The following is a 24,709-nucleotide window of genomic DNA, read 5'->3' as shown; positions in this document are numbered from 1 at the left end:
GCGTGTAATCGAGAACAAAAAGGCAACAAAGACACACGAGTTAGACAAGTTCAGGCCATCGGTATGACGTAATACGCTACTCCTGTGATATGTTGGATTGTATTGGCTATCGTATGATATTGCATGAGTTTGGAGAGGGTCCCTGCCCACCTTATATAGTCTGGGGGCAGGGTTACAAGTCAGTTAGATCTAGGAGATAACCGGAAAGTAATAATAGATTACAGAAATCATAGGATCATACGTATCCTAACAAATCTTGTAGTATCTTTAGGATATCTTCCCGGTGTCTTGCGGGAGACGCCGAGCAGCGTCGTGCCTCGCAAGGCTTCATCTTGTGGGCTGGACCGTCCCTGGAGGCGCAGCCCATGTGGTCTACCGTGGGTATCCAGGGCTGTACCCCCCCACAGCTAGTCCCTGAGCACCTTGCATCCGTTGTGCAACGCCGTCTCGAGCTTGTTCGAGCAGGTGCGAACAAAGCCGAACAGTCAAACTCATAGTACGACCACCGTGATAAGTTGCCGAGCAGTTGTGAGCCGTCGCCGAGCAGCGTGAACCGTCGCCGAGCAGTGTGAACCGTCACCGAGCAGTGTAACCCAAGTACAGCTTGCCATAAGGGTATAAGGAGCTCAAGTTCAAAATTAAAAATTTTCTCGCAGTGGACCAAGTGTGCCCACTTAGAGTCCGACCACGAGAAAGGGAGATAGTCTTCTTCAGCTTCGGGAGGCGCATAGTCTTCCAGATTAAAGCAAACACAACTCACCACGAGGTGAAGTGTGCCCACTTAGTCTCCGAGCCTAACAGTAGGTGACGTATTCACGTGGTGCAGGGTCTAAAGTAAAGAAAAGCACAAGACCAGCCGAGCAGGCAGCCAATCCCCAGGTGTAACCCTGAAATGAGAAAAGCACATTCACCGCAAGGTGAAGTGTGCCCACTTAGTCCTCGAGCCACAAGTGGAAATCTTGGATAAAACAAGCCGCGAAGAAAAAATCGGAGTAACGGCTGTACAGTAGTAATTACTGAGCCATAACAGATGGCGGAGAAGTCGATGAATATTCGATGAGTAGCAATAAATTGCGGCGATAAATGGGCGATATGGGTTGCTGTTGCGTGAAAGCCCAGGTAACGGCCCACCACGCTGTTTCGGAGAATTCGGAGAGGCGCAAATCGCGGAGCGGTTTCCCAAAAACAGCACACACACCCCTACCTGGTGCGCCAACTGTCGACAGAATATCATCGGCATTCCTCCGAGGGGTATCCCACGAAGGTAGAATGATCGGCAGAGATGCGTGTAATCGAGAACAAGAAGGCAATAGAGACATACGAGCTAGACAGGTTTAGGCCGCCGGTATGACGTAATACCCTACTCCTGTGGTCTGTTGGATTGTATTGGCTATCGTATGATATTGCGTGAGTTTGGAGGGGGTTCCTACCCGCCTTATATAGTCCGGAGGGCAGGATTACAAATCGGTTAGATCTAGAAGATAACCGAAAAGTAATAACAAATTATAGGAATCATGGGATCATACATATCCTAACAGATCTTGTAGTATCTTCAGGATATCTTCCAAGTGTCTTGCGGGAGACACCGAACAACGTCGTGCCCCGCAAGGCTTCTTCTTGTGGGCTGGGCCGTCCCTGAGGGCGCAGCCCATGTGGTCTGCCGTGGGTATCTGGGGTCGTACCTCCACATACATCCATACAGAATATAGGATTTCTTATACATGTTAAAGTCCGGTGAATTAGATCTTACATGTCAAAGTGTGTACTGGGTTAATGATTAGTTGTCCGGAAATCAAACTATTTAATCCTATCCTCAATTTGCATTATAAAATTTGCAATCCCATATTTTGCATTGATGTGTCAGTGACATGGTCCATGTGTCATTAATAGTGGCAAATAAGAGATGTTGTAAAATTGCAATGGCAAGAAAAGAAATTTATCCTACTTTTGAAATGCATACCTCGTCGGTAAAGTATACAGTACCCAGTTAGTAAATTGTGATCTCCAGGGTAGTTCATGAGACAAAATCTTGAAAGTTTACCCTCTCCTAGGACATCAAAGTCAGCAACTGAACTCTTCTGATGGTGTGTAGAGCCTGAACCTGAAGTCATGGTGGGGCTTGAGTCCGGCCTACCTTTGATATGTAACCAGAAACCTGAATTTCTTATAGCGAACTGTGCAAGGTGAACATCATTCATCTTTAGTCAAACTTAGTCGGTAACACTTTATTTCATAAGGATCGATTGTCCATTTGTCCTAGTACCACCCGATTCAGCCACTCAGTCCAGATGATGGTGACATGTCCTTAGTAATCACACAATCAAATCTTTACAGAATCAATGAAAACCCTTCCCGCAATAAAAAAAAAAGATAAAAACCCAACCAGGCATAATAATCTTCTCTTCAACAAAAGGAGTGATGAACGAACTGGGTAGGAACACCCAAAAACATCAAAACTCAGTATGTACAGTCGATACTATTAGCCCCCTGCCCTGTTTTTTTTCAGCCATGATCTCCAATAAAGTGTTTGTCTCTGAATTGACATCTTAAACATGGCACTTGGATAAGCAGTGTCCCAATCCAACACAACTCGCAGCCACTCACTTCAGATGGTAACATATCCACAGCAACCACATAGATTCTGGAATAAAATATAATGCATGCTTTAAGGGCTCGTTCGGTTATCCTGAAATGAGGCTAGGAAACATTCCGGCTGATCAATTGTTATGTAAATTAGCCAATTATTCCAGCTAGGAATCGTTCCAGAGAATGAATCCCAGGGACCCTAACAAGCCCTAAGTGTATCTTAGGTGAAACCTGCACTTTCTTACTCTCTAAACATAAACTGCAGAGAGATCCGTGCGGTGAAGCTTTTAAAATTTGCATTTGCATTTACCTTGGGCCATGTCTCGTAGAATATTTGTTACTTTTACTAGTATTTCATAAAACCTTTCTTTTTTTATATATAAAAGGAAATGCTAGAATTTGCTATCGGAGTGGTTAGTGGTAGGTGCAGTTGTAAATCACTTGCTACCTGCCTCTGCAAAAGGGCTAATAATCCACTGACACTCGGTACTACTCCTTCCGTCCCAAAATATCTGTCGCTTTCGCTTCCCGATAAACAACTTTGATAAAATATATATTACAAAATATTAATATTTATGGTACATAATTAGACCCCGTTTGGCAGGGCTTCACTTCACTAGTGAAGCCATTTTTTTGGCTTCAGCTCCACGAACAGTTCCACCGGTGGAGCTGAAGCGGTTTTGGTAAACCGTTTGGCAAAATGACTTCCCTGTGAGAGCATGTTTTTAGGGGCCTGGAGGAGGAGCCAGGAGAAGCTACTTTTTTTTGGCTCCATCCCACCCCAAATCACTATGAGAGCATGTTTTTAGGGGCTTCACAAGTGAAGCTATTTTACTTTACCCCGTCTGGTAGAAAACGGCTCCAAACGGCTCCTGAAGCCGGTGGAGAAGCCCTGCCAAACGGGGCCTTAGTATCATTGAAAAGATCTTTGAATCTAGTTTTTTAATAAATTTATTTGGAGATACAAATGTTGTACGTATTTTCTATAAATCAAGTCAAACTTGTGGCACGAAAACTGAAAACGATAAATAATATAGGACAGAGGGAGTACCACATAAGGATTATTTCATCAATGAACTAGTAGGTAGAACTTCCCATGTGATTTCTTCCTCTCTGCCTGGCCATCGTGCCATGGAAATCTAGTCCCTGCCGTGCTCTTGCCCAACCGAGCTTGTCACTTTTTCAGCAACAGCCAACAGGTGATGGATGCACTGCAGCAACATTCCAAAGACATCAAATCCAAGTCACACTCACCAGTTGGCCAATGAGGCAAAGACAACACATACAAGTACTCCTAGGATACCAGCAGTAATTGAACTTTCATCCATCAGTTGGCAGTACCTGGAATCCTGCCTCTTCACGGGCGCCAACTCATATTCAGCTTTCCAACCTGAATATTTCATCCCAGTATATGCACGTTCACATGATTCATCTTTGCAGTTCAGCTGATAAGCCATCTGATACTGATTTGTTGTAAGAGAAAAACACTGTACTATTTCAAATGGCATCTTAGGTGTGAGACTACCATCAAAACCGTCAGATCTGTACCCAATTCTCAGCACTCTCTCGAGATATAACATCTCCTGACTTGCAAAATCTCAGAAACATACTCTTGATGAAATGTTTCTTAGGCAAAATCTTCTCTTTGTCACCAGATGTAAACATAAGAGATTCATGCACTCAACCTCTAAAAACTACTCTCTAATACTGTTTTTGAGTCATGTTTGGTAGGAGTATTTTCAGACAGAGTACCTGCATCGTACTGTTACTCTAGTGTGTAGAGTAGTACTAAATCCGTTCCAAATTATAGTTCGTTTGACTTTTTTGACCTCAAGTTTGATCACTTGTATTATTCAAAAATTTATGTTAAATATCACTTTTTTTGTTGTGGCTTGCTTTATTAACAAAAGTTCTTCAAGAATAACTTAAATTTAACTATGTTTGCATAAATTTTTTTAATAAATGAGCGGTTAAACTTAGGATAAAAAAAGTTAAATGAATTATAATTTAGAACGAAGGACGTACCTTGTGGGCCTTTCTCTTCTCCAGTGAAACTCGCTCGTACTTGTAGTGGTACCACATAGGATGGCCGCCATGAATGAACTAGGTACGACTCACAAGGTGATTGATTTCCTCTGTTCATTGGCCACAGTGCCATGGAAATCAAACCCCTGCTCACAAAACGCCCAACAAAGCATGGCACTAGTAGGGCCTCGTTTAGATTGCAAGTTTTTTCACTCTCTTTTTATCACATCAAATCTTTGACACATGTATGGAGTATTAAATGTAGATAAAAAAATAACTAATTACATAGTTTGATTGTAAATTACGAGACGAATTTTTTGAACCTAGTTAGGCCATGGTTGGACAATAATTATCAAATACAAACGAAAATGCTACAATACCAAATACTGATTCCTAACCTCAATCTAAATAAGACCTAGTTCTGTTGTTCATCAAAAGGCCATGCGCCTGAAAGGAACATTCCAAGACGATACTGGTACCAGTCACCAGACACCAGTAGTAATAATTGGCTAAATTGCACTGCACTGCACTGCAGCTGGACAGAGCCATGGCTTCTAGCTGTTTCTCTCCAATCTGTACCTAGATTTGTACCCTGAAATTTTCATCCGAGCAGCAGACAATGCAATCTCAACTTTACATTGTATAATATTCGTCCTTTTGTGTTAGTTGCATTCAAAAAAGAAAAAGAAATCTTAAATCAACATCGAAGGTGTGACACTTCCATCAGGAATGTCTTGTTCTTCCTGCCCAACTCTCAGCCACTCAGTGTAGATGATGATATCTCCTTGCATTGTTAGCAATGGCACGAACTCTAGAATAAAAAATTGCAAGCAACATCTATCATAAACATCCAGCAACAGCAATGGTGGCTACACCCACATCACATAACAAGCTCCAGATCTTGATGAGCCACCAGGCACCAGGCAAATGTGCACCGTTCGATCCAATCCAAAGCAGAGCCAGAAGAAGAAGAAAGAACAACGCAATTGCGACCAAGAAAAGAAGAAGAATTACACCGAATCTTGCCCGTCCATTTCCCGATCGGCGCGCAAACCCGTCTCCGAATTCCAGCATGGTGTGGTGTCACCCACCAAAATTCTATCACGAAACATTTTGATTTTTGGCAACAGGTCTAGAGTAGTCGTAGTAACAGTAATAGTACAGAAAGAATGATGAATCCAGGAGCTCCCGTTCGTGATGGCTGCTGCTGCTGTAATATTTTATCCTCTTGTATGTATGTAAAGGCAATGCAAAGGAGGATCGATAGATGGATGGCTCTGAATGCAACTCTGAAATGAAGTTTTCTCAAGGGCAGAATGGCGTGCCGTCCTTCTCGCGGTGTGACGGGATGACGAAGTGCCTGATCCGGCCGACCTGCTCGGCGAGGTACCCCTCGCAGAGGAACGCCTTGGAGAAGGCGTCCTCGACGGGCCGGTCGACGTCGTGCACGAAGACATCGGTGGGTCCATCCCCGGGCCTGCGCGCGCGCGCCGCCATGCCGGCGGTGTAGATGGCGCCCATCCGTCCCGGCGCCTGCGGCGTCCACCCCGTTGGCGCGTCCACCATGATGAGGTCCCACTCGAGCTCGCGGAACACCGGCGGCAGGCCCCTGAGCGCGAGGCGGCACGACGCCTCGGCGGCGGCCGTCAGGTCCGGCTGCGCGACGCAGGCCGGGTGGTCGCGGAGCTGCAGGAGGGAGTCGGCGTCGGTGAGCACGGTGTCGTAGGCGACGTGGTAGGACTCGAGCGCCGGGTGCGTGGACCGCACGGCGGCGATCCACGACGCGTCCTCCTCCAGGAACACGGTCCGCCCGCCGTGGTTGAGCGCCGCCCACATCGGGCTGTCGTGGCCCAGGCCGAAGACGAGGAAGTTGCAGGGCGCGCGGCGCTGCAGCACGCGCAGCGAGACCCCGATCTCGTCGGCGGTCTGCTGCGGCGTCACGTTCGAGGTGGTGTAGTGCACCAGCGCCTCCATCACCGGCAGCGGCAGGCCCGTCGCCTTGGCGCACTCCGCCGTGTCCTGATGATCCTGCTGCCGCTGGGACGTGGAGAAGGAGGAGGAAAAGGGAGAGGTTGTTGGGGCGGCAGGGGAGGAGACCAGCAGGGTGCGCGCGGCGAAGACGAGGAGGAAGCCCGCGAGCGCGGCGGCGGGGAGCAGGCGCAGCGCCAGGCCGGCCTTGCCCTGCTGCGCGAGTTTGGCGCGCAGGGAGGCGAAGTGGATGGCCTTGCGGACGTGCATGGGGCTGGACATGGCGATGGCGGCGCTTGCTCCTCCTCCTCCTCCTCCTCCCTGTTGGCTTGGTCCGTCCTCTGAGAGATCAATCTAATCTACTATGGCGGCGGGGTGATAAAGTTTGCCGCCGCCGCCGCTGCAACTGCATGCAAAGAAGAAAGATTTGGTGGTTTGATTGGTGACGCCGCGGGCGATGGCAATGATGGCGCGAGCGCGAGTGAGGTTAGGTGAAGTGAAGTGAAGGAGAGGCAAACGGCAACCGAAGAAAAGACGATTGATGAGCGAGCAGAGGATTGGCTGGGGAGGGGAGGAGGACGACTCACCTCCAAGCTTATTATTAATAAGTTTGGTGGCGCGGGCCGCGGGCGCCTCTGCCTCTCTGCTGTGCCTGTACGTGACGTGCTCGCCGGGGGTGGGGTGGTTGCTTTCAGTTCAGCTGCTCGCAGTGGAGGATGTGGGGCTATTCATGGTCGCCGGCCGTGCGGATGCCATTTGGGGAGAGATGGTGGTGATGCATCATGCATATGCATGTGAGATGGATATACATATACTGTATTTTTATATTGGTATGTACTTATATTTTTTGATTTGATGCTCTACTGTTGAGGAAGATGTATACTCCTAGCTGAGGAAATGAATGAGTGCCACCTATTTGGATTGGGACCAAGAAAGAAAGGAACGTAGAGCTTGGCCCGTGGGACACGTAAGGGTTGGAGTTACAACACAATACAACCTCCTTTTGAAACCCTGCTCACTCGCTGTACGCTATACCTGGAGACGAGATATATCCTCAAATTCCACGGGACACCCACGCTAGGGAACAATATGGATTGGGTCTCATGTGCACAAGTCCACTGAATTTGAAGACCAGACTAGATCGGCCGTTCCATAGTCCAAAGCTAAGCTAAGGGACAAAATGAGGGGCTCCGGCTGATATTTTGTTTTCTCGTCGGTCAATTTTCACATAACATCATATGTATACTGCTGGAGTATTACAAAATACATCACAGAATATTATAAAATACATCACAGAACATCATAAGTATTTTAGCAGCCGCCTGAGAACATCACAAAATATTAAAATACATCACATAATATTATAAAATACATTACAGAACATCATAAGTATTTTAGCAGCCGCCTGAGAACATCACAGAACATTAAAATACATCATAGAACATAACATGACACCACATGTGTATCACTTACATCGCAAAAGACATCATAGAACATCACATGTATACTATATAAACATTACATGTGTATCCTGTGAACATCACAAAATACATCATAAAACATGACTGATGTTTAGCAAACCATCAGTCACCTGCCCCACACAAAAAAAAAAAAAACTATGGTATGAGAATAGCTACTCGCTACATCAATCAAATATATCATAGTCGGAAAAAAAAAACACGTACGTAGTGTACTCCTACTGCATTTCATGTGGACCTTGTCCAAAGGTTAATTAGGCCGTGATTGCCTAACAATCAAGCCAAACCAACCTTTGTGTAGGAGGAGTAGGTTGCAATGAAAGCTCGCTCAGATGAGAATGCATGAGATCGACACATGGGTAGGGTACAAATACAGTCACAAAAGGGATGATTGCACCATCAGTTTCAAGTTCAGGCACCCAATGCAATGCGCCAATCAATTATTAGATTAGATGCTCCTCCTATGTTCAGCGAAAGTAGCAGCAGGATGCATGTGGTGGCATGCTTGGGACGGGAACTCTTCTGTCGCCGCCAAACTGTTGGGGGAAAACCGAAAATCGCCACGGATGAAAATGAACCAACAAGGTGCCCTCTGATCGATTCTGACTCTGACGGCGATTACTCGCCTGCTAGGCTATTACTGGTATGAAACTTCTCCATGGGAAGCGTATTTTCTGTTGCTTCAGGGCTACTCTCCTCGGTTGATCAGTTCTCAGAATCAAACAAAAGCCATCTGATCTGAGCAAGCTCGATAAACTGTTGGGGTTGGCGAGGTGTTACTAGCTACTCGATCTAATTAGGCAGGCTAAACGATTTAGAGCATGTTTAGTTTCAGGAAGTTGGAATTTTGGGTTACTGTAGCACTTTCGTTTTTATTTGGTAATTAGTGTTCAAACATGGACTAATTATGCTCAAAACGTTCGTCTCGCAATTTCCCACCAAACTGTGCAATTAGTTTTTTTTCGTCTACATTTAATGCTCCATACATGGGCCGTAAACATTCGATGTGATAGGTACTGTAGCACTTTTTGGGATTTTGGGGTGGAACTGAACACGCGCTTAAGGTTTTTGGCAGAGTGGCATACTCTGGAGACGAGAAAGATGACAAGGGACCTGACCTGCTACGTACTATACAAAGAGAGGCCTGCATGCTCTCCTGCCACACGAGGGTCGGGATTGGGGTTGTTTTGGGTTCGCATTCGGGCGCGGCATTCATGCACACGCCGAGGTGGATGGAGATGGATACCCCCGATGGCCGTATGGATATATGGATTAGGTTTCTCAACAATCATTTCAGTTAAATCCTCTGCTTTTATCTTCTGGACAGCTAGACATGATATTATGGGTATGTTTGGTTGTCTGGCTTAGCCCCTAGCCAAGCTTCCTAGATGTATCCTCCACATGTTTGGTACCCGTAGCCTGGCTTAGCTAATGCTGGGAGGCCCCTTTAGCCTGGCTTATGGGAAACGCTCGGGATGGTCATTCTATCCTAGCCAGGCTTAGCGACGTAGCGTGTTGAATCAAGTCACCGCCATCTTCTCCCTCGCGCAGCTCTCCACCAGGCCGCCACCATCGGCGCGGGCTCACGCCGCTCCCCGCCGCCGCCGATGTTGTGCTCCGGGGCTAGCATCTCACGCAGCCATGGTGTCGTGGGGTTGGAACCGCGACAAGCATTGTTGTTCGAGTCGGTGTCAGAGTATGGGTCTCCGGTGGCTCGGATGGACTCAAGAATACAAGAATCACAGAGAAGACGCAATGGTTTATCCTGGTTCGGGCCAATCAGTGCCCTATGTTCAGTAGCTGATGATCCTTGTGCTCAAAAGCACCTAAAATCGGGGGGGTTACAACAGGGTTGTAGAGAGATTTGGTAGGAGGTTAGCTCAGTGCTAATCCTAAGATTGCCACACCGCTAGTGGAGCCTTCTCCTCGTCGGAGTGAAGGAAGACGGTGGAGGAGCTCTCGGTGCCCCTCTCTGGGTTGCCTTGCTTTCGATGCTGAGCAGAGGCCAAGGAATGAAATGATCTTCTGATGATCGTCCCCCCTCCCTAGGTCCGACCTTATCCCTTATATAACGAGATAGGTCGGGTATATGGCGGTTTGGGGGAACGAGTCTACGGTCTACATGCGCCAGAGTCCAAGAGGGCCTTGCAGCGACGCGCTATGGACCGTGGCGGTGTCATGGAGCCGAAGAAGCCTTGGACGTCGTCCGACCGCTCTGTTCTGACACTCTACGTGTCAGGCTATGTCGGCTTAGAGCGGCCTCCCCCAGGTGGACCTTCTGGAGTGTTCTTGGTGGTGAAGGAGGTCGACTCCAGGAGCTGACGCGCGGGCCCGGGAGCCTCCGAGCCCCTGGAGGCCGCGGGGAAGCTTTTGTCTTCTTGTGTCACGTCCCGTGCGTGACCTTGTTGGGAAAGTGGCCGGCAATGCCATGCCCAAGGGACAGCGCCGGGGAGCCCCCGAGCCTTGGTAGCTCAGGGCGTGTCTTCTTGCGCCCAGGCCTTGGCTGGCGTTGTTGGCCGGGCAGGAGCCAAGGGCTGGCCCGGAGTGCTGGCATAGATCGGGAGCCTCTGGGCTCGGGCAAGCCCCTGAGCCCTACGCGGAGGTTGCGGGGTTGTCAGGCTCTACAGGGTTTCTCCTCCAAAGGGTGCGCATGAGCGTACCCAATGGGTATAGCCCCCAAGCCCCGGGCAATCCTAGAGGGGTCGGTTAGGGGGTCTTCTTCATTCGGGAACCATTGAACCCGAGGCTTAACATATCCATATGTTAGGATCTCGTCACATGGCAAGCAGTAGCAATTCGCCCCCATCCTTGTCCCTCTGCCGCTTCCATGGCCACCACCTCTACCTCCTTCACCAGGGGCTGACATGAGGCCGAGTACGAGATCTTTGACGACCACCACGGTGCACGGGAGCGCCATGAGCGCGCGGTGCAGGAGCTCCTCCAGCGGCGCCGCGCCTACGCCATGGCCGTGTCCACCAACGACTCCACCTATGCCATGGTCGTGCCCACCAACGGGCTCTTCGTCGAGCGTGAGATGGAGCGTTGCGATCGCCTCCAAGCCCTCATGGTCCAGCTCGAGGCCGATGGCCAGGTCGACCGTCTCCTCCACGCGCAGGAGGACGACCAGGCCATGCGCGCCGGCGAGGAGGAAGAGGAGCGAATCCAATACCCCTTCTTCACCGAGGAGGTCCGCGTCCGTGAGAAGGAGCTCGACTGCCGCATCAAGCTGGAGGAGGTGACCGGTGTTGGAGCAGGTGGTGGTGGTCGCCGGCCGAGCGCTACTTCCTTGCGCTGTGCAGGTGAGCATGCCCACCGGCTGTTCTACAAAATGCCTTAAAGGGGGTGAACTCACCTTCTCAAAGAACAGGTGACTCTACGCAAAGCAAGCCATCCAACCAAACAAACCTGTGTCTAGCTAGGCTTACACAATGCAGACAACCAAACAACTACGAATTGGCTTACTTAGAGTAGGCTAAGGCTAGCCTGTCTTAGTTTTTCTAGCTAGGCTTGTCAGGGAAACAAACCAAACACACCCTATATGGCCCTGTTCGCTTGAACTTATTAGCCTGACTTATCAGCCATGGTACATTGTTTTTCTCTCAACTGTACTTTTCAGTCTGGCTTTTCAGCGAAGCGAACAGGGCCAAGTACGGAGTATATGTGACACTGGCAATTAGTTAATTCTTTTTTCTCTTCATGAAATAGAGATATATTAACCACTCGGATATTGTACTATACTAGTCTCAAACGATAGTTTGCTCAGCACACACCAACGAATTAAAACACGAAACCGCCAAGTGATCTGTTATTTTCGCCGGCCGTGCAAGTTTATGGGCAGCATCAGTTCCACCCCACCCTCGATCTCTTCGTGCAACCAACGTCCACTCGTCACATATTTATCAGCTGCTTCATTGTGCCAAGTATATATACACACGTGGAGTTATTTGGCGCAGCTTCTTCGGCAGTTTTAGGAGATTTTTGGAGCAAATTTTTCTCCAAACGGGTTGAAATGGAATAACTCCTCAAATGAAGCTTGTTAAAACTCGCTCTCAGCTGAAAATACTAGCTTTACCTTACTCCTTCTCTATTATCTACTATCAGAAGATATTAACGTTTTCCCCAAAATAGGTTCATCACATCAATAATGAAGCTGCTTGTGGAGTCGAAGACCATTTTTTTTTTGCTCTACTCCACCGGTGCATCAAAGGTGAATTTGAATTGTATTAAATTGAGTGTATAAATCGTGCATGGGCGTGAGCAAAAGGTCGAACTTTAGGTATTCGGAAACGAAGAGAGTATAAGTTTTTTTTGGGTATTGGAGAAAAGAAAATCAAACAACCTGCCTTAATTATCTCATCCTAAGGCCAAAAAAGGAGCATTCTCTGTTAGTTTTCACGTTAGCAAAAGCCAAACAATCTACTGTAATAAAGCGATTATAATTCATCATCCGAAAAGTTTCTTAAGAGAATCTAGATCTGAAACATTTTACGAGAATCCAGATCTCTACCAAATACACTTCGAATTTACAGTCAACTGATCGATGCACAAGAACCAAGAACATCGTGAAAGAAAAAAATAGGTTATAAGTGAGCCAAATACTACATAGATAAGTTGATAGGTGGGACTGTAAATATAAGTACAACCATTAGAAGGCTATATATAGTTAAGTTTTGCTATTAGACGTCTATATTCAAGACTAATGTCGAGCGTGGTGGCTGCCTACGGCTTGTGCACGCCGCGAGCCCCGCCCGCCGCGCGCAACGCACCTCGCTCAGCTAGCGAAGAACACGGTCGCATGCAGCCTTGTGTTTAGAAAACGCACGCACGCACGCAGCAGGCGCTGCTGGACACCTCAATTTTCTCGGCCGATCGAGTTAATGCACACAGAGACCCAGCAACCTGCCTAATAGTAAAAAAATGGACTAGTGATTTTTTGTTGTGTCGACTAAAATGTCGTCACCAATTTACTCCTAATAATAAATAAAAAAAACAAAGTGGCCTTCTTCCTCACATTTCTCACTCCGATCCTCTCCAAGTCTCCATGAAACATGAGTAGCTTCAGTCACCTGCCATAGACATTGGGCCTCGATTCAAGGCACACAAAAATTGATCCTCGGCCGCTAGCAGTGAAGATTCCAGTCACCCCCGTTTTCCCTCTGGATCTGTGTTCCTATGGCCTAGTACATGGGCAGGCAGATCAAAGGCACACTGTCTTGAATGCGCAAGAATCCAAGCCAGGGAGCCACAAATGCATGCAAGATGCAAGTCGATAGGCCGGAGCAGTTTTTAGACTAATAGTTGGGTTTAGAGTTTAGGGTTTAGGATTGCTTCGTCTTCTCCGTAGAAGTAATTATGAAGAAGCTGTGACGAACATGCGACCTCATCCAGCTTTGTAAATGTATGATTGCACTATCAGTTGGGGCTCCCAAAGAGTGAATTACTATTTGATCAATTTTGTACTATCAGGACAGGATGTGGGGCGAAATCGAAAAGTTGTGTCCTCTCGGCAACTGCACATTGCGAAACTGCCACGGATGAGCAGATGCTATTCTGCCCTGTGAGTGCGTCCAACCATCTGCATGCGGTGTTGTAAAAAAAAAAAACCATCTGCATGCGGATCTGCTTGCTAGGGAACCAAACGACCTTGCGGACGAAGCGAATCGGTGCACTGTGCGTGCTGCGTTAACGTTGGTCACTAACGTGTCCAAACGTCTAGCAGATTGGTAGGGGGGCTTCACTACTACACAATGTTACTGTAGGACGGCTCTAGAGCCTCTATAGGGGCGGCTACGTCAGCCACCCTTCCCAAGGTTTCCTGACCGCCCCTGCAATGCCCTCTGTAGGGATGGCTGGTGTTTTCAGCCGCCCCTACAATGTCTTCTGTAGGAGTGGCTGGTAATATCAGCCGCCCCTGTAGTGGACTTCTGTAAGGACGGCTATATCACCAGCCGCTCCTGCTGTATGTATTTGTAAGGGCGGTTCAATCAAGAACCGCCCCTACAGTGGATTTTCTAGCAAAAAAATAATAATTCAAATTCCAAATGCACACATATGGTCCAAATGTCAATTCAGAACACAAATACAATAAATACCAATACATGGATATATGTATCTGATTCAAATCCCAATATATTTCAACTTCATCGAAGTGTTCAACCATTACATTAAAAGATAATATTGGTTCATAGTCCTAGCCATTCAACATAATAAGTTCTAGTAGTACATACATATATATAGGACATATAGATACTTATGTTGTCATCCTCTTCATGGCTACAATTTATGCTGCCTCTCCACGTACAGCATGTGTTCAAAGCACTAGTCTTCTCGGAGCCGAACTTATATTCCTACATGACCATAAAATGAATGAAGTTACAGAATAGGCTAAGAATCTGATTTTGCTAAATTACATTATATTTCAAGCAATAATAGCTGCCGAACAGAGCAAGATTTATGACTAAATAAATTACTCAAACTGAACTGCTTTCTGCATCAATGGAAATAAGTAGCCTATGTTCATAAATGAACTGCTTTCTAGAAATAATGATGACATTAATTTGACTGCATCAAGATGAAAGGTGCTTAATTGTTGTGCTGCAGAACTGCACTGCTGCTACTGTATTGAACTAGCTAAAGTTAAAGATTTTAATCTATATTTAAGGTTTTAAACTATATTGATAGCTAATAGAACAACGATAAATCTGTTAGTGTCAACACATATGCTGCTATTGATCTAGTGCTACCGTCAACACACATGCAAGCATTCTATAAAGCTTAGTGCAAGAGAGACTAATAGCCAAAAATTCCTATTCATCATTACAAGCCAGTTGCAGATGCTGCTATGCAAAACATTTATGAACAGAATCCAGCTTAAAAAAACAACCGACAAGCACTAAACAACATGAATGAATTAAGTAATTCTTAAGTGCTAGCATATGCATTAACTGAAATGACATATCTGGCTAGAGGAACAAACAAAGCACAAGTTAATATAAAGATTGTTCACTGTAGAATAAAAAGGGCCTAGCTGATGTCTCTGCTTGCAGAGTGCACAGAGAGATCCTAAAAGCATGGGTACCCACGAAAGTATGTACGCCGGGGATGGGGCTCGCTGTGGATGTAGCTGCCGGAGGAGGAGGAGCTCCCTGGCCGCTGAGGTCGCCGCGCCCTGTATCAATCCGGGCTCCAAGCCCCGTGCCGCCAAGCCTTCTCGGAGACAAACTTATATCTCTACGTGACCACAAAATTAATTTAGTTACAGAATAGGCCGAGAACACGGCTGCAAGGTAATTTAAATTTCACGATGGTCAAAGTTAACTTGAAACCAAATAGGTTCAAATTATCATGCTAATGCGAGATAAAGAACATACTGGATATGAAGGTACTAATAGGCATAGAAAAAAAATCTGTAAAGAAAGAAATTATAATGCTGGCTGCATGAAGTATAGATAAATAATCACTGAGTAGTCAACAAGTTACAGAATTGTTCTGCATGAAGTCCAGAGGAACAAATAATCACTGAGCAGTCATCACCTCTCAGGCATTCAGGCCCTTCAAAATCTGAAGCCCAACATAATATGGAGCAATGCCTCATCTAATTTCTAGATATGTTATCTTGCATTTTAAAATCATATTCCTAAAAATCTATAGTAGCAGAATCTTTACTTTTCGAAACCTAAAACATAGTATGGTGCAAAGGCTATAATGTCCTGATTCCATATTATGTCTATTCCGTGTATGCAGAATCTTTATATTTCTATTCCTAAAAATTTATGGTAGCATAATCTTTGCTTTCCAAAATCTGAAATTTCATTATACACTAGCATATCTTATTTTAGTAGAGCTATGATGTCCTGATTCCATATTAATAAGATAGTGGCTAGAACTGAAGCAACAAGTGAACTGATTTACCAAATATTAGATTGAACCTAAGAAATAAGATTAACTTCTGACTTAGCTCCTGAAAGTTTGCTTTGCTGCTCTACTGATGCCTTTCGGTGTAAATCAAATTATTACAATAGTCTATGGAGATAATGATATAAGAACGCAGGAAGCTGCAAGGAAAAAAAGATGAACAGAGCCTCTATTCATAATTAAAAAGGGAAGAAAACAAAAGAACCATATTTTCATCATATAATTTATACAAAATTAATGTCTTCTTTATATATGATATGATTGATAAATCATCTTGTTTTGGAACCTCCTCAAGTACTACTGCTCAGATTTGTTTCTCAAATGTTTTCCTGCTGAAAATTCAACACCTCAGCACAATACTTAGCTCTCAACTCTCTACTCTTAGACTATCATTTCAGGTGCCAATCTCAGGCTCTCAACATATACTGCCAACTCACGAAGATATATATGAACCTTTGATATCTGCTTTGTAATTACCCATTCTAGTACTACAATAGTCAATGCTACATTCTAGTACACACTGAAAAATCTTCCATAGTATATGCAATGCAGACACGGAATGGTAAAGGAAGTAGGCAGGGGCGTGCGAGTACATGTACCTGTGAGCTCGAGTTTTGCCGGATGGGTGCAGCAGCGGCCACGGAACGAAGTACCGCCTGCAGAGGAGGAGCGGTCAAGAGCCCTCCGCCGCTGCCGACTCCCTGGCTCACGCTCGCTGCCGCTGCAGCTGCCTCCTCCCGACTGCGCCGACATGCCTTGAGGAACAGATAGCCGGATCCATGCCTCCCTCGCCGGATCCACGTCTGAGCATCGCAGGGATGTGGGGAGAGGGCTCGGTGCGGGGCTGCGGGTTACGGCGAGGGGTGCGGTGAAGGGCTGTGGGGAGGACGCGGTGCGGGGGATTGGGGAGAGGGCGTGGCTGCGGGATGCGGCGAGGGGCGCGGAGCTATGGGGAGGGCGCGGTGTGCGGGGCTATGGGGAGAGGGCTAGGGTTTTCACTCCATTTTATATTCTATGGGCGTAACGAAGGCCGTTGGATCTTGAATCGATGGTGAGCAATTATGGGCTGAGCATAGTAACGGGTTCATTTTGAGGTTTAGGCCCATTACTGTCTTGTGTTATTTTTATTTTTAATTTCTAGTAAAATTCATAGTTACTATTGCAATTAATTTTGTAAACTGTAAATGAATTCAAATGGAAAAAAACGTCTGCTACAAAGTTTCAAAAATAATCGAGATCTACAACTTTTATTTTGGTCATCTTGTCATTTGACAAAATTTGAACCTTTCAAATTTGAAATTTTAAAAAATGACAAGTTCCAACCAAAATTTGAGACCCAAAATGATTTCGACATAAAAAGTGATGAATACCAAAGTTGTTCAACTCATTAATATCTACAACTTTTATTTTAGTCATCTTGTCATTTGAAAAAATTTGAACCTTTCAAATTTGAAGTTTTAAAAAACGACAAGTTCGAACTAAAATTTGAGACCCAAATTAATTTCAACATAAAAAGCGATGAATACCAAAGTTGTTTAACTCATGAATATCTGCAACTTTTATTTTGGTCATTTCTTCATTTGATAAATTGTTAGCACACACTGTTCACTAATTTTACACATGTCTCATATAGTTTATAAAACCTTATGAGAGATGTGTCACATTTGGGAACAATGTCATTACCACTTTGTCATATGAAGAAATGACCAATACAAAAGTTATAGATCTTGATGAGTTATTCAACTTTGGTATTTATCACTTTTTCAGCTGAAATCATTTCGGGTACCAAAATCTTGTCTAAAGTTGTATTTTTTTAAATTCAAAATTTAAATTGCTCAAACTTTTTATATGTATATATTGACAAAACCAACAAAATAAATTGATAGAGAATGATTTTAAAAAATTTTAGGAAAAAAAATCATCAGAATTGGAGTTAGTACGAGGAAGAAAAACTAGTTATAAAGTTGACCCACAGATTAAAAAAAATCACGCTGTTCACTATGATCATGTAAGGATTATCTATAACAGTGTGATTTCTCTTTTTAATCTGTGGGTAAACTTTGTAACTAGTTGTTCTTCCTCATACTAACTCCAAATGTGATGATTTTTTTCCTAAAAATTTCTAAAATCATTCTTCAGCATTTAAGTTTGATCAAACTTGGATGTGACAATGTTTTACACATTTTAAAATTTGAAATTTAACAAGTTCAAACCAAATTTTCAAACCCTAAATAATTTCATATGTAAAAGTGATGAATACAAAAGTTGTTCAACTCATCAAGATCTACAACTTTTATTTTGGTCATCTTGTCATTTGACAAAATTTAAACTTTTTAAATTTGAAATTTAAAAAAAAGAGAAGTTCAAACCAAAATTTGAGACCCAAAATGATTTCAACATAAAAACTGATGAATACCAAAGTTGTTCAACTCATTAATATCTACAACTTTTATTTTAGTCATCTTGTCATTTGACAAAATTTGAACCTTTCAAATTTGAAATTTTGAAAAACAACAAGATCGAACCAAAATTTGAGACCCAAATTGATTTTAACATAAAAAGCGATGAATACCAAAGTTGTTCAACTCATTAATATCTACAACTTTTATTTTGGTCATTTTGTCATTTGACAAATTCTTAGTACACGTTGTTCACTAATCTTACACATGTCTCATATAGTTTATAAAACCTTACGAGAGATGTGTCACATTTATGAACAATATCGTTACGACTTTGTCATATGAAGAAATGACCAATACAAAAGTTGTAGATCTTGATGAGTTATTCAACTTTGGTATTTATCACTTTTCAGCCGAAATCATTTAGGGAACCAAAATCTTGTCTGAAGTTGCATTTTTTTGAAATTCAAAATTTAAATTGCTCAAACTTTTCATATATATATATTGACAAAACCAACAAAATAAATTGATAGAGAATGATTTTAAAAAATTTTAGGAAAAAAATCATCAGATTTGGAGTCAGTATGAGGAAGAAAAACTTGTTACACAGTTGACCCACAGATTAAAAAAAGAAATCACACTGATGACTATGATCATGTAAGGATCATCTAGAACAGTGTGATTTCTCTTTTTAATTTATGGGTAAACTTTGTAACTAGTTGTTCTCCCTCGTACTAACTCCAAATGTGATGGTTTTTTCCTGAAAATTGCTAAAATCGTGCTTCAGCAATTAAGTTTGATCAAACTTGAATGTGACAATGTTTTACATATTTTAAAATTTGAAATTTGACAAGTTCAAACCAAATTTTCAAACCCTAAATGATTTCATATGTAAAAGTGATGAATACAAAAGTTGTTCAACTCATCAAGATCTACAACTTTTATTTTGGTTATCTTATCATTTGACTAAATTTGAACATTTCAAATTTTAAAATTTGAAAAAAGACAAGTGAGCACTGTAGGGGCGGCTTAGGTTACCAGCCGCCCCTATAGCGCCATCTGTAGAGGCGGCTGGACTGCTGGGGCCCGAAGACGTCCACTGTAGGGGCGGCTCAATCACCAGCTGCCCCTACAGTAAAAATACCCCTGTTTCTAAAGTGAGAATTTGGCGCAGTGCTTTCAAGAAGTTGACGGGATGTTCATCATTCATCTTAGACTTGGATGTCGTACGTGCCAATTGCCGCCCCATCCAAATTTAATTTCGCAGTTTGTTATTCTAGGATTTGTGTACACAAATTTGAAATTCAGTTTCACAGTTTCGCTTTTCTAGGATCCGTGCAGAAAGTTCTGAAATTCTACTCCGCTCGGCCACAATTCTTGTGGCAGCTGAAACTGCAGCCGAAAGGGGTATTCTTATGAATAGCAAGGGTATGGTCAAGAATTTGCATCGTCGGAGAAATGTGAAGACCAATAATTTCCTAATAATAACATTCTACCGAAATTGATGAATTGGGGACATAAATTAATTGAGAAATGTATAACAATAACAATAGTTTGTAGCCCAGAGACAGTCGGCAGGAGGTGACCTGATGAGGTTGACGACGTTGGATTGGAATATAGGCCTCGTTCGCTTGTCTTAAATTTGGCTTGTTCGGCTTGTTTTTTTAGTCGGAACAGTATTTTTCTCTCACAACAATTCAGCCGGAACAGTGTTTTTCAGCCAGTTTCAGCCAAAGTTCAGACTAGCGAACGGAGCCATAATCAATCAAAAAAAGTGCCTACTTTTTCCCACAAGGTAGTTGGCAGCTGATGAGGTGGGTGTTTGCTCGCACTTTGATTAGACTGACGATTTGAGGTTATTTACTAGTAGAATAAGTATGTGTGGACCTTTGGACGACGTTATCTTCTCTTTTCTTTGGAGTAAAGGAGTGAAACGAAGAGAAAGGACAATGATTCGGTTAGAGTAGAGTGGTTGTGGTTGAGAAACAAAGTAGATCTATCGATTGCCAAAGGGCTCAAGGCATGTTCCAAAAGTGGGTTTTCGTTGTGGAAAATGTCGTCTTTCTTCTAGATACCACTCCTTAGAAATTAAACCTGGTAAGACGACGGTCTAGTGTGTATTTTCTTTCAGTCCTTCCCATTCGCCATTATTCTAAACAGGACGTACGGGCTAACCCTATCGGTTTCGTAATCGTAAAGGAAAAGCTACTACTACTTAGTCTACCAAATTGTGCATTGTTGTTCTCATCTTAATTACTATGTTAATTGCATGTGCTAAGCTAGAGGGGAGGCTTAATCGTGGGTAGAAGGTCGTTGTTGGCCACTGTGATATATGTCCAATCACTACACCACTGTAGGGTCTAGATGGTGGGTTATAGGGGTGAATAGTCATTTCTATAATTAAACGCGTCGGCTAACTGAGATAAATACGGAATTAAAACTAACGGTCTAGCCAAGACTATACCCCTCTATTTAAGTTCACAAGCACCTTATAAAGATCCTAATTAGACAACAAAGGTGCCGGGCTAGTTAGAGCTTACCTAACAAATTCTAGGAGTAAGATCACAAATTTATGCTCGCTAGTACTAAAGCAACCAGTGAGCTCCTACACATGCTAATAAAGTAAAAGCATAAAGCCACCTAAGCTCACTAGCAATGCTCAATAACAAGGCTACAGAAGCCAAATTATAGAACACAAATTACTTAGCTACACAAACTAAGCAATGTGACTAACAAGGTCGCTCAAATCGAATTAGTCACGCAAGGGAGCTACTTCTATGCTACACAAGCAAAAAGATAACTAGCAAGCTATATAAGCTAACTAATTACAAGAGCAACTACACAAGCACAACGAATGTGAAAGTAATTATCAACTTGTGTAAGGGAATTGTAAACCAACGGTAAGACAAGGATGACACGGTGATTTTATCCCGAGGTTCACGTGCTTACCAACACGTTAGTCCCCGCTGAGATAAGCTCCAAGGTTGCCGCCGGTCTTCTTGCTAGTGGTAACCCACAAGTCACACTCTCCCACGTGAAGTGCTTACCAAAAGCTCTAGTACTTGATCCGGCTGGACCACTTGTCGTTCTTCGCGTCTCGCTCTACTAGAGTTGCTCTTCGCGGCTCCCGTAGGTGAGCACAATCCCCCTCACAATCACTTCTCCAAAGCATCGCATAATTTTCTTTGCGTGCTTCAACGGAGACCACCACCAAGCCGTCTAGGAGGTACAACCTCCAACAGTAATAAGCACCACCGGCTTGCAATTCGATCACCTAGTACCACTCGATGCAACCTCATGAAGCAATCGCACTAGAATCCCACTCACACTCAATCGGATGATCACTATGAAGCGCATGTGAGTTAGAGGGCTCCCAAGCACACCTACACAAGCCACCAGGCTTAAGGGTGCTCAGCTACTAGCCCAAGGCCGGCCAAGTGCTCTATTTATAACCCCACGAACAAAAAGAGCCGTTACCCCTTCACTGGGCAGATTTCAGGACGACCGGACGCGCCAGGCACTGCGTCCAGTCATGGGATCCTCACCACATGTCACTGCTTTGAACGTGCGCCACCCAATCCCAACGGCTACTTCTCCCGCGCAAGCGCCTTAGCAAAGATCGGACGTGCCGAAGCGATGACCAGACACAACCTCCTAGAGTTTGATCGCGCGCGCCTGTGCACTCACATGCTCAGCCAGCAACTGACCGGACGCGCCCTAGCATGCGTCCAGTCATGGTCAGAAACCACACTGAGAGCTCCCAAGGCTGACTGGATGTGTTAGGTCACTGATGACCGGATGTGCTCCAGAGTCCAGCCCTCCCACGCTGTCTCTGTCGTGCCATGTCACCACGACCGGACGCACAAGCGCCGCATCCGGTCCTTCAACCTTGCTAGCGTCTAGTCATAAACCCTGAGCCACGCCTTCTATCGGTGCAGAAAGTGACCAACAAGTGAATATTTATAGTTTTGCCGTACGTTGTGATCGGATGTGGCCTGACACTCAATGACATAGGGTTTATACTGGTTCAGGCAACGTGCCCTACGTCCAGTTTGAGTCGGTCGGTGAATTTATTCCTGAGCCTAGGTGCTCGAAGTTTGCTGTGGGGTTACAAATGAGAGGGACTAAGATGGGGGTTACAAGAGGTCCAGTCGGACTCTGGTCTGAAAGACCAAGAGTGATGGGAGCTCCTACGTGCGATGAGTGTTCGAGCATGTGCTCTAGGTTTGAACTTAGCGGTTCTGTTGTTGTGTGTTGAATCGATCGTCCTGCTTTTGGAGGGAGCGCATCCCCTTTTATAGATGAAGGGGACATCCTTACAAGAGAGAGAGAGAGAGAGTATGTATGCTACCAAGTCTTGTTGCCCATGCCATCGGGTACAAGATGATTGTAGGCGCCCATAATACTGTTGATGTCAGACGCATGTGGGAGGTTTTACCGTGTTGCACTAGGTGTGGTAAATATCGGCGCCCACAACACTGTGGATGCCCAGATGCATGTGGTGGGGGGGCCTTACCATGCTAGCCTAGTATGGGAATTGATGGTGCCCACAACACTATAGGGCAAATGTCAGCGCCCTCAACACTGTTTGGGTTCTGACATGTCTGGAAGGTTGTAGGGCACCCTTCTGACATGTCCTGTCGGTACTATCCTGCAGGTGTGCAAGATACGGTCTTCGGTATTGCAGTTGTCTTGAGTGTCCTGCCTTACTTGCTCTGCTTGTTTCCTGGGTCCTTACCGAGCAAGCGTCCATGGTCGGTTGGTCCCAGTCAGCTCCGACTGTGCTGGTCGGAGAAGAGCTGTAAGCAGGAGTTCGGTGTATCCCTGGTCGGAGAAGCGGGTCGGAGTCGGAGACGGAGGCGGGTGTTGGCTAGGCCTTTTGGTCGGAGACACGGGTTGGAGTCGAAGGCAGAGCGCTTTGGCCATGCCTTCCGGTCGAAGACGCGGGTCGAAGTCGGAGCGCGGAGGCGGGCGTTGGCTAGGCCCTCCATTCAGAGTTAGAAGCGAGCACTGTTCCTCCTTGGCCAGGCCTTCCAGTCAGAGACTGAATTGCCCTTCTGGCCTGTCGTAAGGTATTTAGGCTGGCTGAGGAGTTGCACATCGTTGACAACGTCGTTTGCTGGGCCGAGCTTTTGCTAGGAAGTAGGTCCATCAGGGACCTCGGGTTTATGAACCTGACAGGAGCCCCGAGCCTCCTGGTAATTTGGGTAGAATCGTCTGGGGGATTTTTTGTCTTGACAGCGGGTGCGCGCGAGCGCAACCATGGGTGTAGCCCCTAAGCCCCTGGGCGATTCAGGTGGAATCGCCTAGGGGGTATTTTGTCTTGTCAGTGAGGGAATTTTTTTGCTTTGACAGCGGGTGCACGCGAGCGCACCCGTGGGTGTAGCCCCCGAGCCCCCGGGCGAATTCAGACATGTTCCCCACACAGATGGGGAGGTACTGAATGATGAAGTGGTCATCATCCACTCCACCGGCTCGGCAAGCAAGTCAGAAGTCTTCGAGCCATATACTAGGATTCATCTCCCCGATATACTTGGCGATGTTGGTGGGTGGTCAAAAGCGTTGTGGGAACGACGCTCTCTAGATGCGACGGCCAAAGGCCCAGGGTCCCAAGCCGTCTAGGCTGGGACTCTGGTCATCCGACCGGTGACCATACTTGGGGCGTGTGTCGCCGCTTCCATCGATGGTCTAGCCGAGGCTCATGCTGCCTGCTCTTGTCGTCGCTCAGTGCACATCATCATCATGCTAGGCCTAACGCTAGTTGTTGATGACACTGCGAGCGTCTCAGTTTAGACCGAGGCATTCGCGCACTGGCGGTTGGTGTGGAGCGGGCACCGGGTCTGGCCGTGGCGCGGCTATGGCCTCCTGTGCTGCGCTTGGCGGCTGCTGCAGTGAGTGGTTGGAGCGACCGGACTGGTGTGCCCCCATTCCCTCAGTGGGGAAAGAGACCATGAGTCAGCATCGTGATGCAGGGCTCTCCGCCTGTTGAACGGCGGCGGTCTCCACCAGCGCTCGGAGGTTCTAGTGGATCGCCTGTTTCTGGGGTCGATGGGCTCGGGAAGGCCGCGCAGAAGCATCGCCACAATGGCGATGTTCTGGCCAGCCCGAGTGAACTATGGGGGATCTCTTCCCTCGGGCGCCGCTCGCCGAGTTACACGCGTGCGGTGCAGAGTGCTGCACCGAGCATGCTGGTGCATGCAGCGGCTGGTTCTGCCACCTTTGTCGCAGCTCCTCACCATGCTCCTGTGCACACACGAGGGCTTCCACATGAGGGTTCAGAGGGGTATGTGTCTATAGGGACTCTGCTACCACCGGTGGCTGTCCCGGGGTGTCCACCAT

At 45.7% G+C, this 24,709-nt stretch overlaps 1 protein-coding gene and 2 long non-coding RNA genes across 3 annotated transcripts; all 3 read right to left on the bottom strand.

Moving 5' to 3' along the window:
• Window positions 1-2,347: 2,347 nt before the first annotated feature.
• Window positions 2,348-4,066, bottom strand: LOC136504196 (uncharacterized). The gene is made up of 3 exons (XR_010770808.1): window positions 3,928-4,066; window positions 3,638-3,797; window positions 2,348-2,641 (listed from the first exon to the last, which is right to left on the bottom strand). It is a non-coding gene; the product is annotated as an uncharacterized lncRNA (long non-coding RNA).
• Window positions 4,067-4,901: 835 nt separating this feature from the next.
• Window positions 4,902-7,365, bottom strand: LOC136504877 (glucuronoxylan 4-O-methyltransferase 3-like). Its single transcript, XM_066499914.1, has one exon. The coding sequence runs from the start codon at window positions 6,859-6,861 to the stop codon at window positions 5,917-5,919; it is 945 nt and encodes a 314-aa protein (XP_066356011.1). The 5' UTR covers window positions 6,862-7,365; the 3' UTR covers window positions 4,902-5,916.
• Window positions 7,366-14,137: 6,772 nt separating this feature from the next.
• Window positions 14,138-16,938, bottom strand: LOC136505307 (uncharacterized). The gene is made up of 3 exons (XR_010771167.1): window positions 16,571-16,938; window positions 15,140-15,287; window positions 14,138-14,404 (listed from the first exon to the last, which is right to left on the bottom strand). It is a non-coding gene; the product is annotated as an uncharacterized lncRNA (long non-coding RNA).
• Window positions 16,939-24,709: the final 7,771 nt, after the last annotated feature.

The sequence above is a fragment of the Miscanthus floridulus genome, chromosome 14, assembly GCF_019320115.1.
Source record: "Miscanthus floridulus cultivar M001 chromosome 14, ASM1932011v1, whole genome shotgun sequence".
Taxonomy (NCBI): Eukaryota; Viridiplantae; Streptophyta; class Magnoliopsida; order Poales; family Poaceae; genus Miscanthus; species Miscanthus floridulus.
Note: the sequence above shows the minus strand (reverse complement) of the source record. Positions and strands in the feature narration are given on the sequence as shown.